Here is an 18060-nt window from a genome sequence, read left to right as displayed (position 1 = left end):
TCCTCTATTACCCAGTTAATGAGCTTCCACGGTGTACTTGTATCCAACTCGACGGCTGTGTGTCAGCTTTTACTGTTCAACTGATGTTTGAATCTTGATCATCTGTCGACTTTCAGATCATCCGTCGATGACTTAATTGATCATCCGTCGACTGCTATGTTAAACATCCGTTGATAGCTATTTTGGTCATCCGTCGAAGCTTTGTTAATCATCCGTTGGTAGCTATTTTGACACTTGACTTCATTTCACTTATACAGAATTACAAGACATTGCTTATGTACAGTTAATCAACCTATTCTGCATATCTAGTTAAAGTCAACATGACTTATATGCCACTACAGATTCTATACAAAGGTGCATACAACACTGTGCTACAAACTTATTACATAAGCTACTCACTCGATGGATAATAAGTTAATCATCCGTCGGGACTATAATGAGTTATCCGTCGGAACTACAATTCTTATCCGTCGAGTGCTACATTATTTCACTAAGTAAAATCTACTTAGATGTTTTGTTTAGGTAATCATCAAGTACTCAACATATTCACAACATGTCTCCTTGGTGAAAAAAAGTTACTTTTTGCTTGAAGAAGTTGAGAATCCCAAAGTCACAATAGTTTTCTTATCTGGGCTTCTTTTAAGACAGGACTTTGATTTTATGTGGGATTTTTTTAAGACAGGAGTTTAACATATCCCAAAGTCAACTTATTTGGGTTGTTTGGGTTTTTTAATTCTTTTGATATTTTCTCCTTTTTTATAATTTTTAAAAAAATGATTTTTACAAATAGTGTTATATATTATGTTTTAATATAAGTGGATTTTTGTATTATTTTGATTTTAAAATAAAATATTGCAATAAATTGTATGTTATGTAATATTTACTGGATTTTTTAAAAAGTATTTAATTAAAAAAATTATTTACTCAGTTTTGTTGTACAAATTATTAAAATATTGACTACTAAAAACGTAAAAGAGAAATGTTAAAATATGAGTTAATAGACTTTTGATTGGTTAAAATGTGAGAGAAAGAAAACTAAAATAAAATACTGAGATTTAACTTTAAACTATAATATCAGTTTTATATTTCAAAATAAACGGAACTTAAATAACTGTAATAAATAAATTAAATAAAATTAGAAGATAACCGTCAGTGTTATAAAAATTACAAATTTCGAGAAAAAAAATTCAAAATTTAAGAAATTTGGAGCGCGCGTAGCGCGGGCAAAAAGTCCCTAGTAAATTATAATGGATTTAAATGTGAAAAATTAATGAATTTAGGTATAATATAAAATTTTATATATAAAAAAATAAAATAGGTCATGAATTATGGGTTATGGGTGAATTAGTGGGTAAATGTTATATGGACAATAATAACCTTTAATATAATATAGATAACTCACTTCTTAATTTTAAATTATAAATTACTTAATCTAATATTCCCCTGCACTAAAAGTGAAAAGGTTTTATTTACGGAAATCAGAATAAATTTAGGCCATCAAAACACACAAACTAAAGAATCAAGTGTAACTTGTCATCGTACACAGGGAAACCTAAATTTACTTCGTGTCTTTCAACTGCTCTTTAAACTACAACCATTCTTATTGCAAAATTTATCAAACATTTTTCAATCCCTGATACATATAAAAAGGATAGATAGATAGATAGATATAGAAATTAAGGGAGGGGGGTTGGATGAAATGATGATAAAGCTATGGAGATGGTACCAGAAATGTTTAGAAAAACAGCCTGTTAAAACTCAGGTCATTAGCTCTGCTTTCATTTGGGGATTTGGTGATATTGCTGCTCAGACCATCACTCATCACTCCACTCTTCGATCTCAACAACAACATCTTTCATCTTCTGTATGTCCTTTTCTTCCCCATTTATATATGTGTTTGTCTATTCATATGAGATTTATCTTTTCAATCTTTTGTTTTTGCCTGGTTTCCAAATGACGGGCTCTGTCTGTTGGGTTATTTTATGTACATTTGACTGCCCCAATATATGCCTTTTCAGTTTCTTTGAACCCTAATTTATTTGTCTTGATGTTTTTTGCTGTTGCGTTTTATACCTGCATTAAGGATATGATTAAGTAATTTAGATGTAATTAATTGCTATCTTTAGCAAGTTGGGCTGTTATCTGCGCCTGCATTTTGTTGGTTCATTAGGAGCGGTGCCATGAAAGTAGTTAGAAAAGTATATTTGGAAAACACAGCTATTAATTTGAAGTGCACTAGGAAGTGGGAAGCATAGCCACTCTAATATTAGAGTCAGAGTGTACATTCAGTAGCCAGAATTCGCAACATAAATGCTTTTTGTGTGATTGAACTGGCTTGAAAACCAGAATATGTTTGTTCTGGAGAAAATGTACATTTTATGTAATATCTCCTCGAAAAACGACTATTTATCGATTACGGGATTCGGAACAGAAATTATTTAAATATGTGGTCTTAATTATACTTGCATCATTTATGCACACATTTACTTGTACAGTTATTTTGTGAATTTGTATACACATTATTAGAAATTCAATGTTCCTTGCAAAGTCGTTGTCCCAGGTTCTCTGTTAGTCATTAAAGGCTTGAATCCTTTTACAGGAGTTACTTTATCTTAACAAAAACTATATATATAGGGACACTTAAATATTCATATCATTTATATTTGATGTGGCTGCATAGCATCAATTGTCATAAACTACAAACAACCACATTGACCAATGACAGCCTCCTGTCAAGATCTGTTGATGTATGCCGATTTCAGAATGGGAGGTCGATGCAGATTGCAGGGATTAGTAAAGGTTGGGAAAAGATATAGTACGGGTTTGGAAAATTTAGGAAGAGGTGAGAACGGAAAAGCCTTTAAAATGACAACTAAATCTTAATTCAGTAATATATAATGATCTTGAATAAACTAAATGAAATGCTAAAATACTACAACAATATTTATATGAACCAGAACTAGTCCTTGCTCAAAGTTACTCCATGATAAAAATAATTTGTAACTTACAATATGCTGCTTTCAGTATAAATATAATAGAAGTCTATATTTAGAATCGAATCTTATATCTAAGTGCTAATAATATTAGATGAAAAAAAATCAATGTTGCTATATTTCTTTGGACCTCAAATTTTGAAACTTTGGGAATCCACATGCCTCGTAAAGAGTTTCGTACATTGATAATTTTTAGACTTGATAACAAAGGAGTTGAAGATGAGAAACTCAATGTGATCCACAGTTTCAGGCTTGAATCACCTCTTCAGTCTAGCTCTAATTTTCGGACAAGAAAGCTTGTCCTTGACTTGTTCTCCCCAGAATATGTTTCAAGCTATCAATTTTGTTGCAACGTTTTGCCAAGAACCTAAAGTGCCTATATATGACCTTGATACCAAGCCTGAAGTTGAAGTACCGGTTGATTACATCAATTTTCAATTCTGAATTTTTTCGAGATAGACTAGAAAACTCATTTATGTTGACAATTAAGTCATAATTAAATAATTCATAATAGTCTACATGGACAAAATTGAAAAATTACATCGATAATTGTAATGAACCTAAACTAGTGCTACTCAAACATTAATTAGTTCGAGTATTCTAGCTGATATTTTCCTATACTAATCCTATATAATAATCATATAAGAAACACTTGTAAAATACTGATCTGCTTTGCTACTTAAATTTCACATTGGGCTGCTCTTAATTTATTTCTCCAGGGCATTTTTCTTGATAAGTAATCACAAGTCATTAATATCATTGTTTCTTGCACCACATTAATATGCATATATGTAACTTCTATACAAAGTGAGGATGCGTACAAGTGGTTTTTTTAATGGCACAATCATTAAAACAAATTGTTATCGATAAACACAATTGACTATTTTAGATGGTTAAATGTCAACAGTTCTCAGATTCAAAATTCTTCCAACAATGATACTGTCAATATATCAGAATAATTAGTTGCTTAGTCGAAGATCTTTGATATGCAGCCCACACCCATGTTGCATTCTAGTTTACATGAATATGAAATCTTCATATGTCTGCCTGGTTCAGCCGCAATAACAATATAACCATACAAAATAGGAAGTTTTAGATATTTATTCTCATATAATTTACTTCACTTGTGCTGCTACCTATTTACTTCAATTCTAAAGCTGAAAATTTTATTTTCTGAATGTCAATATATATCTAATAGACTGTGTTGATTCCGTACAACAGGAAGAAGATAAAAAATTAAAGATCAATTGGAGGCGAGTGGCGACTACAAGCTTATTTGGGTTGGGATTTGTTGGACCAGTTGGTCACTTCTGGTTAGTGGATCTGCTAATATTTAGAAATAAATTGCTCAAGTTCGCAAATATGTTTTTTTAATCTAGTTTTGGTATGTGTTATGAGCTCTTTAAAGATCTTCTGAAGTGAAATGTGCTGATTAAGACCTATAGTTCTTAGATATGGTTGGGCTCTTGCAATTGTCTTTTTCTACTAAATACTACAATAATTAGTAAATCAGATGTTAATAATTATTTGTAGACTCGTCATGTAAACAATTGCTGCTAGATGGCATACTTATTAGACGGATCTGAAACTTATCGTAAACTCGCTGAGGGTTGCAGTTTGCTATTTGTATCTGAAATACAAAACACTGTAAATGTTGATTCCTGCTTCTTTGCTTGACTCTTAGTTTTGGGAGACGGGTTGGGGAGCACATAATATTGTTTGTGTGAAATGACTTGAAGTTTGACAGATATTCCAGGAAACTACAGTACAGTGACAAATTGTTAGTTTTTACACCTTCCATCCTTTCAAGTGTTCCCTCGCTTTCTTTCCCCGACAGCCTTAAAAAAATGTTTTATGAGAGGGAAGACATTTAAATTGAGATAATTGATCATGATAGAAAGTAAAATAAAGGAGTTTTGTAATCAACATAAAAAACTAGTATTTTTAAGATGATCTGGGTAGGTAAAATTCTGTATGTTCAAAAGTTTTTGAGTCTTCATCAAAACACAAACTACAGATCATAATTAACATTTTCATCTCGAGTCTTAGAGTCCTCTAGGACTCATGGCTGGCTTATACTATTGAGGTTAATGTAGTTGTACTCTTGATGTACAACAGTTGGAAACATAAATAAGAATTGTGTTATGCTTCTTATTTTCGTGATATTTGGTATCCTACTTGCAAGAATTGTGTTATGCTTCTACTGGACATAGCAGGAGCTATTAGAACCTAGTTTAAGTTGATTGGTAGTTGATAATTGTTTTGCTAGAAGGGAAATGAAAATTCAGTTTAAGGATTTCCTGTGGGAGAAGGAGAAGGTACGTAGATTCTAGCATGGCAGTGTTCGACAAGTGTCTAATTGGTTTTCGATGTTGTCTAGTTGAGACATTTATTCTTCTGCTTTCTTCACTTTCTGAACTTGGATTCTTGGAATGAAGTGGGGTGTTTCTTTTCTTCCCTCTTGCTATAGAGGTTTCAAGGCAGTAAACTTGTATCGATGTTTTCGTATCTTAGTGGTCATTTCTTTAGGGCGGCCTTAAGTTGCATGTTATGAGGTCATGTGCAGCATAACTTCAAGGGATCAGGGTAGGTTGGGTAAGTCTTATGTACCTTTCTGTTACCCAAACCACTGACAGATGTAATCTGGGGAAGAAGAGGTCACAGAATTCCACTAGGCAGGATCTGCCACCAAAATTTTCTGTCATATTCATGCTTAATATGACACAACAATTCTTCAGGTTGTAACCGAACACTACACTCTCCATCAGTTCAAGACAAAATAAAATTTAAGGTAATGGGGTAATATGTTTGTTAGGAGCAAGACCTCAAAGAACCTCTCATGGTGTTTTTCTTTTGTTTATGTTTTACGAATATTCATATGTTATTAAATTTAATGGATTTATCAGTAATACACACAGTTTAGAAAAATATAGAAAGAATATAGATATTTAGTCTCAAGTTTCTGCGTGGAGTCCAATTATGGATTCATATGCAAGGTTCCTTGTCAAAATTGAGAATCCAACTATTGGAGCCTTTGGATCTGTACCGGAATCCATCTCTTACAACGAAGTCCAGGTAACATAAATTAGTCTCAAGTTCCTGCATAGAGTCCAATTATGGATTCATATGCAAGGTTCCTTGATACTCCCTCCGTCCTAATTACATGTCCATTTTGTTTTTCTAGGAGTCAAATTGACCAATTTTTGACTTTAACATTAAAAATTATCGATTGATTATTTTTAAAATCTGAGAGTTACATTTTAAAATAAACTAAATGTACTTTCAAATGATATATATATTTTTTTATATTATTATCAATTATATAGTAGGTATAAATTTTGGTCAAGTTGACCGGTCAAAAGTCAAGATGGACATGTATTTAGGGACGGAGGGAGTACTTTCAAGATTGAGAATTTGACTCTTGGATCCTTTGGATCCGTACCGGAATCCATCTCTTACAGCGAAGTCCAGGTAACAAAGATTAAACTGCAGAAAACAATAAGCATCCATGGAAACTTGAAGAAACAACCACAGATAAACAAAGAAACCAATTAGCCATAGATAGAGTCATGGAGAAATATTGCTTCTCTGAAAAGAAAAATTCCATACATTTTAGCAATTGATTTATTAAATATTCCCATTTGTGTACAACTCATATCGTGACTTCTTTAATTTACCTCGCCAAGAGATACTTAGAAATACACCGATCATTTTTGACCACTAATTAGGTGTGCACCCTTATACATACCCGTGGTTCACTAAAATTCGTGAAAACAGCAGTAAGCATATTACCATGTCAACTTGTTTGCGGTTGATAAAATCACTTTTTGTCATGCTCAGGCTTACAAAGATGACACTTGAATCTTTTTTTTACAAGGTTACATGTATATGCCTTGACATAATCAAAGAAAAAATGTTTTCTTGTTCATGTAACTCGGATCTTTATATTACCTTAAGCACCCCATGTGGAATTCTAATTTAAGGAAGTTAGTTGTATGTTATATAGATATTATGTATGCGTAGCTGTAAATTAAGAATGGTTGTTACGTGAATCAGTTCCCTGATTTAGTGTAATTTAGGCAGACAGATCACTGATTTTCAGGATCTAAATTGATCCCATTCTCTTTGTATATATTTTGATTCTTACTGAAATGAAAGGGAAGCTTTTCTCCAAAACTTCATGGTATCAGAGCCTTGAAGTATTACCCTAATTCAGCAGCTACAATTCCTTTCCAGTAGCTTGCATCTTTTAATCTTTTTACCTATACATCAATCATGTCTGATAAAGAAATATCCTCATCATCAATCGTTGACCTTCCTTCCAGCCACAGTCCTATTGTCAATTCGCCCATGGCAGACAACACTATTCTTCCTGTGACCAACCACAAACTAATTGGTCATAATTATCTCCAGTGGTCTAAGTCTGTTATGATGTTCGTTAGTGGCAAGGGCCGTGATGACTATCTCACAGGGGTTGCGAAACCTCCCAACAAATCAGATCCCACCTTCAAAGTGTGGCGTTCTGAAAACAACATGGTCATGTCATGGTTGATCAACTCCATGTCTACTGAAATCGGTGAAAACTTTCTCCTGTATTCCACAGCCCAAGAAATCTGGGAAGCGGCTCGTGATACTTTCTCTAGCGGTGAGAATACTTCTGAGTTATTTCACATAGAGAGTATCCTTCAAGACCTCAAACAAGGTACTTCATCTGTTACTGTTTATTTTTCAAACCTCACTCGAAATTGGCAACAAATCGATTTATTTGAATCCCATGATTGGAAATGTTCTGATGATGGTACAACACACAAGAAGATTGTGGAGAACAAGCGGGTTTTTAAGTTTCTTATGGGACTTGATAAGTCTCTTGATGAAGTTCGTGGTCGGATTCTTGCAACCAAACCACTTCCTAGTTTAAGAGAAGCATTCTCTGAGGTTCGCAGGGAAGAAAGTCGAAGAAAGGTTATGTTGGGTCAACTGGATAACCTTCCTCCATCAGAAAGTTCTGCACTTGCGAGTCAAAATTTGCTGCCAACTCAAAATGAAGCCTATGCACTGGCTCACGCTGCTCGTGGCCCTCCTCAACAAATCAGCGGTAACAAGCCTCGCAAAGGGAGACCTTGGTGTGATTATTGTCGCAAACCAGGACACACCAAGGAGACATGCTGGAAACTATATGGTAAACCTGCTGACTGGAAGCCTAATCGTGGGCCAAATGAATGGGAAAATCGTGCGAATGCAGCCATTACCGAAACTACCAAAAATTCGGGACCTTTCACAAAAGAACAACTTGAAACTCTTCAAAAGTTGATTACTGAAGTCGTTGTTCTGTCATCCTCTACAGTTGGGACAGCAGGTGTAGCAAATAGAGGTACTTCTTTAGCACTCAGTGCAGCAAAATCTAAATCAAATATGTGGATAGTTGATTCTGGTGCCTCGGATCACATGCCTGGAAATCACACTCTTTTTTCATCATATAGTCCATGCAACAGACCTATTTTTGTTCGAATAGCTGATGGATCACACTCAAAAGTAGCAGGAGTTGGCACTGTGTCTCTATCAGAGAATATATCCTTACAATCTGTGTTGCTTGTTCCAAATTTAGACTGCAATTTATTGTCTGTAAGCAAACTTACAAATGCCTTGAATTGTATGACTAAATTTTCTGCCAATTGTTGTAAATTTCAGGATTTGGAATCGGGGAGGACGATTGGCAATGCTGAACTTCATGCTGGTCTCTATATTCTCACACCTCAAATCTCTCGAGTGTTTCCTAATAAAGAGTCTTCTCGTTCTTTTTATCATTCTCCAAGTAGTTTATTGTCATCAAGTTTGTCAAATAAAGATAGTGATGTTATGATGTGGCACTATCGTCTTGGTCACCCAAACTTTATGTACCTTGAACGACTCTTTCCACATTTATTTATCAATAAAAGTTCAAAATTGTTTAATTGTGATATATGTCAATTGTCCAAGCACACTCGTAGTACCTATACTTCTAAACCACATAAATCTTCTGCACCTTTCTCATTAATACACAGTGATATCTGGGGGCCATCGCGAACTACAAATGTTAGTGGGGCTCGATGGTTCTTACTCTTTGTTGATGATCATACTCGTCTTAGTTGGGTATTTTTAATGAAACAAAAATCTTAAGCCAGTCACATTTTTAAATCTTTTCATGTCATGATCCAAAACCAGTTCAAAGCAAATATTCAAGTGCTTAGGACTGATAATGCACGTGACTTTTTCAACTCTACTCTCGGGGAATATTTACAAACTCATGGCATTGTACATCAAAGTTCTTGCGTTGACACACCCCAACAAAATGGGGTGGCAGAGAGGAAAAATCGTCATCTTCTTGAGGTTGCACGCTCTTTACTTTTCACCTCCAATGTTCCTAAACATTTTTGGGGGGATGCAATCCTCACAGCCACTTACCTCATCAATAGAATGCCTTCTAGGACTCTGAATTATAAAACACCGAGGCAGTCACTTCTTGAACTATTTCCCACATCACACATTATAAATAAACTTCCTCTCAAAATATTTGGTTGTACTGTGTTTGTTCACATCAATTCTCAAAATCGAGGAAAATTTGATCCAAGAGCCTTGAGATGTATATTTCTCGGTTACTCTCCTAATAAAAAGGGTTACAAATGTTATTGTCCGCTCACTAAGCGTTTTTTCCATTCCATGGATGTCACTTTTTTTGAGAAAGAGCCTTTTTACCCCAATTCTTCAATTCAGGGGGAGGATAGAGTAACAGAATCTCAGAACTGGGATTGGAACTCGTTCATTGAAAATACTCCTATAGTCAAGGCACATGTTCCTTTTCAAATGTTAGAGCAAATTCCGACTCCTAAGTTAGTTGATCCACCTCCAATGACCAAATCCATTTCCAACCAAACCCAAAAGTCAGATGAAATCAAAGTCTATTCTCGAAGGAAAAAGCCTCAGGAACAGCCCCAGTTACAACCTGCACAATTTCAGCATGACCATGACTCTTCACCGGCTCCAATTTCCATCGAAAAAACTCAGGTAAGGTTGACATTACATCAAATACATTATCTGATCAGCCGACATCAGATTTAAGTTCTGATATGGACTTGCCAATTGCATTGCGAAAGGGAGTCAGAACATGCACTCATCATCCTATACAAAATCACCTATCCTATGCAAAACTGTCACCACGGTTCAGAGCCTTTGTTACCAAAATTGATCAGGTCTCAATTCCTAATTCAGTCCAGGAAGCCTTACAAATACCTGAATGGAAGACAGCAACTCTTGAAGAAATGAGAGCGCTCGAAAAGAATAAAACCTGGAAAATTACCACTCTTCCTCCTGGAAAACGTGTTGTAGGATGTAAGTGGGTATTTTCTGTGAAGCACAAAGCTGATGGAAGTGTTGAAAGGCTTAAGGCACGCCTTGTGGCAAAGGGATTCACTCAATCTTATGGGATTGATTATCAAGAAACGTTTGCCCCTGTTGCAAAATTAAACACCATCAGAGTTCTCATCTCTATTGCTGTTAATTTGGACTGGCCATTACTGCAACTTGATGTTAAAAACGCCTTTCTAAATGGAGATCTCGAGGAAGAAGTATACATGAAAATACCCCCGGGGTTTGAGAGCAGATTTCCAGCAAACAAAGTATGCAAACTCATTAAAACTTTGTATGGTCTTAGACAATCTGGGCGGAAATGGTTTGAGAAATTTACAAATGTACTCGGGAAAGATGGCTATGTTCAGTGCCAAGCTGATAATACTTTATTTGTCAAACATACGGCAAATAGAGGACTTACTGCTATTATTGTTTATGTTGATGACATTGTCATTACTGGAAACAATATGGAGGAGATATCTTGTCTAAAGAAATTGCTTGCCACAAAATTCGAGATCAAGGACCTTGGACCGTTAAAGTACTTTCTTGGAATGGAAGTTGCACGGTCAAGAGAAGGGTTGTCAATTTCGCAAAGAAAATATGTCCTGGACCTTTTAAAGGAAACTGGAATGACAGGGTGCAAGCCTATTGACACTCCCATGGACCCTAATACAAAATTACAAGCTACTGGTATAAGTGTTGATAAAGGTCGATATCAAAGGCTGGTAGGAAAACTACTATACCTTGCTCACACTCGTCCAGATATTGGGTTTCTGTTAGGACCTATCCAGTCCTTATATTTGTATATATATATATAAAGAAATGAATTCTTTTATTGATAAACACACACACAACTAGGTGGTATTCGAGAGACCACCACTCTCCACAAACACACATAATTCAATCTTATTTCTTCCTCTCTCAAACATATAAATGGCTTCCCTATTTATAACCCCAATCTCAACTCACAATCCCTAAATTAAAGCTAAAATATTATTATTCCCTCCAAATCCTCCCTTTGAAATCCATAACTGATGCACACACTAATTATTCAGATTCGTAACTGACTTAATATTTATTCTATTTATTATGTTTCCTAACATTACCCACCGCCCAAACTTGAACCTTGTCCTCAAGGTTCAAATGAGAAAATTGTCTCATTCTCTCTTTTTCCTTTTCTTTCTAATCCAGAACCCCTGCCTCTCCGCCAATAATTTTCTAAATTCCTCCCAGTTACAAGAAGGCCGCTGATATTCCCCGCAATAGTCCAAGAACAAAAGATCATTTCTCAAGTATACTACAGCCGACCATACCTTCTTAGTTGGTATTGAGAGGTTTACTAATTCAAAATAGCTGTCAAAATAACTTTCAGCCTTCAACGACCCACCTTCAAGTTTTAAGCCTTCGAATATTTCAAGTCTTTGTGATAAAGAGTACATGGATGAGCTTGGAGGCGATGAGACATCAAACAAACAAGTCTCTTGTTCTTTGTTGTTGCCACTATTAGAATTTAATGGAGTCTGCCCTAAAACCTCCAATACTGGTGGTTGCTGATGAGACCTTTCATCTTCTTGAAGTTTTCCAAAATCAATTTTTTGAAAATCTGATTTAAGTTCTCTATCATTCGCTTTTACTCCCTTCAGCTTCTTCTCAGTTTCGTGAACCGACTTCTGGGCCTGTTCCAAGCCTTGCGAATCCTCACGAGCAGACGAAAATGGTCCAGTAGTCTTGCGACTATAGTTGTCCATTTTTGCAAGTATAGCAACCATACCTTCTTTGAGGAAAGAAATGTCATTTTGAAACTTTTCAATATCCAACTTCAAAAATTTTGCTTGCATCTTTACAAAAAAAATAATTCCCTGGAAGTCGTCGATTCGATTTTCAACTTATTTTGCACTTGTCATTGCCCCAAGAACAGAGGTGCTCTGATACCACTGTTAGGACCTATCCAGTCCTTATATTTGTATATATATATATAAAGAAATGAATTCTTTTATTGATAAACACACACACAACTAGGTGGTATTCGAGAGACCACCACTCTCCACAAACACACATAATTCAATCTTATTTCTTCCTCCCTGGAAGTCGTCGATTCGATTTTCAACTTATTTTGCACTTGTCATTGCCCCAAGAACAGAGGTGCTCTGATACCACTGTTAGGACCTATCCAGTCCTTATATTTGTATATATATATATAAAGAAATGAATTCTTTTATTGATAAACACACACACAACTAGGTGGTATTCGAGAGACCACCACTCTCCACAAACACACATAATTCAATCTTATTTCTTCCTCCCTGGAAGTCGTCGATTCGATTTTCAACTTATTTTGCAGTTGTCGTTGCCCCAATAACAGAGGTGCTCTGATACCACTGTTAGGACCTATCCAGTCCTTATATTTGTATATATATATAAAGAAATGAATTCTTTTATTGATAAACACACACACAACTAGGTGGTATTCGAGAGACCACCACTCTCCACAAACACACATAATTCAATCTTATTTCTTCTTCTCTCAAACATATAAATGGCTTCCCTATTTATAACCCCAATCTCAACTCACAATCCCTAAATTAAAGCTAAAATATTATTATTCCCACCAAATCCTCCCTTTGAAATCCATAACTGATGCACACACTAATTATTCAGATTCGTAACTGACTTAATATTTATTCTATTTATTATGTTTCCTAACAGTTTCCTGTAAGTGTGGTTAGTCAATTTATGAACAGCCCTACTCAAGAACACATGAACGCAGTCTACAGAATCTTACAATATCTCAAGAAGGATCCAGGTAAAGGATTATTCTTCCGGAAGAGTGAAAGTCAAACTATCGAAGTATTCACTGATGCTGATTGGGCTGGATCACCTATTGACAGAAGATCAACTTCGGGATATTGTTCATTTGTGTGGGGAAATTTAACAACATGGCGTAGCAAGAAACAATCAGTTGTTGCCCGCAGCAGTGCAGAGGCTGAATTAAGGGCATTGGCACTCGGTATATGCGAGGGAATATGGCTTAGACGATTACTAAACGAGCTTAAGGTTACTATGAAAGGGCCTATTTCCATGAAAAGTGATAGTCAGTCAGCTATAGCTATAGCAAAAAATCCAGTGCATCATGATCGAACAAAACATGTTGAGATAGATCGACATTTTATAAGTGAGAAGATTGAAGGAAAGACTATCTCTCTCAACCATGTTCCTACAAAGCAACAAACTGCAGACATTCTAACAAAAGCTCTTCCACGCTCTAACTTCCAAAATTTATGTTTCAAGCTTGGTCTGATAAGCATATACAACCCAGTTTGAGGGGGAGTGTGGAATTCTAATTTAAGGAAGTTAGTTGTATGTTATATAGATATTATGTATGCGTAGCTGTAAATTAAGAATGGTTGTTACGTGAATCAGTTCCCTGATTTAGTGTAATTTAGGCAGACAGATCACTGATTTTCAGGATCTAAATTGATCCCATTCTCTTTGTATATATTTTGATTCTTACTGAAATGAAAGAGAAGCTTTTCTCCAAAACTTCACCCCATGTCATGGTCATGGAAGTTAATAGTTTCATTTTTGGGACATAACAATTTTAATACATTGCCTAGTCCCGCACTTGGAAACGTGTCTATGTTATAAACTTATAGCCGAGTCCGTGTAATTTAGTTGTATAAGTATGGTGTTCAACAAGTTATTTACACTATCCTTGTGGAGGAACAACCAAGGAGTTATTATGGATCATTGTTGCTCTGGTCAATATAGATTTTGGGGAGGAGGGGCTTCTTATGTTATAAGTGGAGGTTGGACTTACTCTAGAGTAGGTTAGATATTTTATGGCCAGAGTGATTAGGACCCATCCTAGTTAGGGGTTTATTCCGAAATTCAAATTTGTTTACTGTAGAGAAGTTCATTCTGTTAGAGAATGGGTTGGTTTGGTTGGATAACTTGGTTCTCCATGTGAATTGGCTGGTGGAAATGGTTATTAGTCATATCATATGGTGGAATACCTTTAGGATTGTCCTTGTCTAGGAGGCTGATTGTTGTATAATTAGACACACACACACACACATATATATATATGTGTGTGTGTGTATATATATCTGTAATGGGAATGTGAAGTGTAATTGTTTCAGAAGAAAAGTATTGATGGCTGGGAGATGTGTGACTGGGCAGGCAGCTTGGCGGGTCTTTCTTATGTAAACAAATTGAGGTTTTTATGGGAGTTGACTGAATGAAGATTTCCGAGGAAGCTTGTTATATATTTAGCACTCCCGGATGACCACATTTTGTTATTTGTTTCTCTCGAAGAGCGGAAGAGTAATTGCAGTAAGTAGTTGATGCACATCAACTATAGTGGTAATAGTTATTTAATTTTACAGTGTGAGTTTGCTGAAAATGTGCTGGTTCTTGTAAAATGTCTTTACTTATGCCAAGGTCAATGACGAAGTTCCTCCATGCTTAAAAGCAGTAGAAGATGCTTGGATAAAAATATGAGCAAAGTGGAACAGTATCCTGCTACCTTTTGTTTTTTGAGATTGATAGCGAGAGCAAGTGAAAGTGAAAGTAAATCCAGTGTAAAGAGAATTTGACGTGTTTATTTACCTCAATATGCAGGGTCTAGTTATATATAATTTTATTATAATGGTTTATATAAAATATCTTTTAGTAGCTCAAATGTTCACGGGCCTTGGTCCATTTAGTTAGTTTTATCAGGGTAGGCAGGGTGTAATTATATATATGTGTTTATTATAATGTTTGTATTGATTATCTTCTAATAGCTTAAATGTTCATGGGCCTTGGTCCATTTTGTTAGTTTTATTAGCGGTAAAGTATAGAAGTTATGTAACCTCCCCCCCCACCCATAATAATTAACTTATGGGTTTAATTTGTTTTTGAAAGTGAGATTTGTGCTCTTTTCATGGATTGCGATCCAAACACTTTTATGCTTTCTGTGCATGACAAATTCTAAGGGTAGTAGATCTTTTGTGACTGAATAACCCGACCCTATCAGTTTCCTGTATTATTCTACATTTTTTTGTTCTGAGTTTTTCTCTTGTATTCGTGAGATATAGAGTGTGCTTATGGATGGAGAGCAATTTTAGTAATTTTGAAGATTGGGGTGTCCATCAACATGCTTTATTTTGTATATATTTTGGGTATTGCCCCAGTTATATCATAGTGCAGAGTATTTGTTCCTCCTAATGGTGCCTCCTAAGAGTTTTTGGCATGAAAGGATTCTTCACTGAGTTATAAATTGTGTTTACCCCGTGTAGAAACAAATGGCTCCTCGATTTGGATGCGAAATATTGTTAAGCATCATTGTTAGGATAGACATAGACTAGAGAATCGTCTGTACAACCTTGAGTATCGATCTATATTCTATACCGTGATGCACCCACAACAGAGTTCCAAATACCATAAAAAGGAGACTGGAAAGAATGAGGTATCATGAACTCATATTTGACCTTGTTTCCTGAATTTTCGTTCACTAACAATTGGTTTAGATTTATTTTATGGTTTTATTTGTCGCTACTTAGTTCAACTGGTAATGATGCAGCGATGTGTATATATAGTATGTTGCTTAATTTTAAAGTGATATATATTTGTCATGAATCTTAATATAATATAAAAAAGTTCTAGATCCTTGATTCAGGGTGCAAAATTTTATGGAATTTACTTGGTGCCAGCCATTATGAATTTTGTAGTACGTAATGATATAGGCTCTGAATAGTTAATGGTTCTCAAATTGTTATTGAAGTTTTTATTTGATACCGATTTATATTACCCCCTTGCAGGTATGAAGGTTTAGACCGTTTTATGAGATTGAGACTTCAGTACCAGCCAAAGTCTCTTCGCTTTGTTGCTACAAAAGTAGCTGTTGACGGGCTCTTGTTTGGTCCCCTAGATTTGCTTGTTTTCTTCACTTACATGGGTTTTTCCACTGGGAAGAGTGTTGCTCAAGTAAAGGAAGACGTGAAGAGGGACTTTCTTCCAGCTTTAATTCTAGAGGGAGGCATATGGCCAATTGTGCAGGTGGTAAACTTCCGATATGTACCAGTGAGGTATCAGCTCCTATATGTCAATTTCTTCTGTCTGTTGGACAGCTCTTTTCTTTCATGGCTTGAGCAACAACAAGATGCTCCATGGAAGCAATTTTTTAAATCCATTTCAGAAGTAAAAGAAATTAAAGGTCAAGGTGAATAGTAGGTAGCTTTGGCAAATTAAATTTGTTACCGCTTACTCTTGAGTGGCCAATGCTGGAGTATAATATTCCGTCACATGTTGAAGAATATTATGCAAATTTTAGTCACACCCAGCCGGATTTCTGAAGTTTTGAATTGGGAAGTTCTCAATATATAAGTCTCATTTGAATATTTTCACAGGAAAGCTTGAATAACTGATTGTTCAGTATCAACTTTCCACTGTTGTTATTTAGATGGCCCCTGTATTTAGCGGGTTTCCTACGTCTTTGCAGGCTTAGTTTTGTTACTTTGTCACAAAAAAAAAGAATACTCAGTTGAATTATTACAGATTTAGAAATCCAATGCAGCTGTAATTTAAGTGATGTTAGCAAAAGATTTACCTTTTTAAATTTGAATGTTAGTGCTTTATAATTGCACCAAAAGCTGTATTTGGGACGTACCAATTTGGTAATGCTTTTCTCAGTTCTATTCTGATAGTTGATATCAAAGCTATACTGCTCCCAGTTTCTTTTTCCCTCAGAGTGCAGAAGTTTTAGCATCTATATTCTTCTAGTAAATATCGGTTTTCTCCATTCCTTTTTTCAAGCTGCCAGTCTCTTTTTTTTTCCTCCAAGCTGCCAATATCTGTTGGGCTCGTTTTCGGTTTCTTGCAGCACTTCTTTAGGGTGGTAGTAAAATTGTACTCCCTCCGTTTCTTTCAATTGTTTACATTTTTTAGAGAGTGTTCGACACGCATTTTAAGGTGCATATTTTGTAATTTTTTTATATAATTTTGTTTTTCTAAATAAAAATTAAAACATTCAACTTTTATTCAGAAAAAAAAATTGTAAAAATAAGTTACATAACTATACTTTTTATGCACCTTAAAATGCGTGCCGGACACTTTCTCATAAATGTAAACTATTCAAAGGGGCTGAGGGAGTATTTCACATACTTCTTACTTTCAATATCTGATAAACCACATTCAACAAGGCTCGACCTTATATTACACATTTTTTTGTGACTGGGTCTCTTTTATTAATTCTCAGATTCCCTGCTGCTGTACTAGCTCTGGTTATTCTATATCTATTGGCAGCCAGGAGCTTCATTCTGCCTCTGCCACCGGATCTTCTGTCTTCGCTCACAACTCTCTTCCTCTTCTTTTTCTTCAGTCCGGGTGTACGGACGACGGTATTTTGCACTCATGATGGATTTTTGAAGCTTCGTCTTTCCGTTCAATATGAAAAACCATCTCCCGTTTACCGTTTCCTTTGCCAATGTTTTCTTACTCTCAGGACCAGGAGTCCAAGCCACGACTTTCACATGCAAATATCAGCTTTTTATCAACACAATATAATACTCATATAATACTCATTCACACATGTCTCATATTCATATATTCCGTCTGTTTCATTTTAATAGTCGTTTGACTTTTCTGCACTCATTTTTAGGTGCTTTGACCGTATTGTTAAAATAATAATTTTTAAAATTTTCTT

The 18060-nt window shown here is 35.4% G+C and overlaps 1 protein-coding gene across 2 annotated transcripts; it reads left to right on the top strand.

The window, feature by feature from the left end:
• The first annotated feature begins 1515 nt into the window (after positions 1-1515).
• LOC141672992 (retrovirus-related Pol polyprotein from transposon RE1) lies at positions 1516-17099 on the top strand. 2 transcript variants are annotated; one of them, XM_074479710.1, is made up of 3 exons: positions 1516-1864; positions 4215-4306; positions 16178-17099. In XM_074479710.1, the coding sequence occupies exons 1-3, from the start codon at positions 1700-1702 to the stop codon at positions 16584-16586; spliced, it is 666 nt and encodes a 221-aa protein (XP_074335811.1). In that variant the 5' UTR covers positions 1516-1699; the 3' UTR covers positions 16587-17099. The 2 variants fall into 2 exon arrangements, with proteins under 2 accessions (XP_074335811.1, XP_074335810.1); XM_074479709.1 differs by lacking the exon at positions 16178-17099 and adding an exon at positions 8682-12030 and having other exon boundaries at positions 1821-1864.
• The last annotated feature ends 961 nt before the right edge of the window (positions 17100-18060 follow it).

This window comes from Apium graveolens, chromosome 7 (assembly GCF_009905375.1).
Source record: "Apium graveolens cultivar Ventura chromosome 7, ASM990537v1, whole genome shotgun sequence".
Lineage (NCBI taxonomy): Eukaryota > Viridiplantae > Streptophyta > Magnoliopsida > Apiales > Apiaceae > Apium > Apium graveolens.
Note: the sequence above shows the minus strand (reverse complement) of the source record. Positions and strands in the feature narration are given on the sequence as shown.

What these genes read in the sequence shown, in the direction of transcription:
- LOC141672992 (XM_074479709.1), top strand. Translation starts at nt 10,097, where the DNA reads ATGGACTTGCCAATTGCATTGCGAAAGGGAGTCAGAACATGCACTCAT.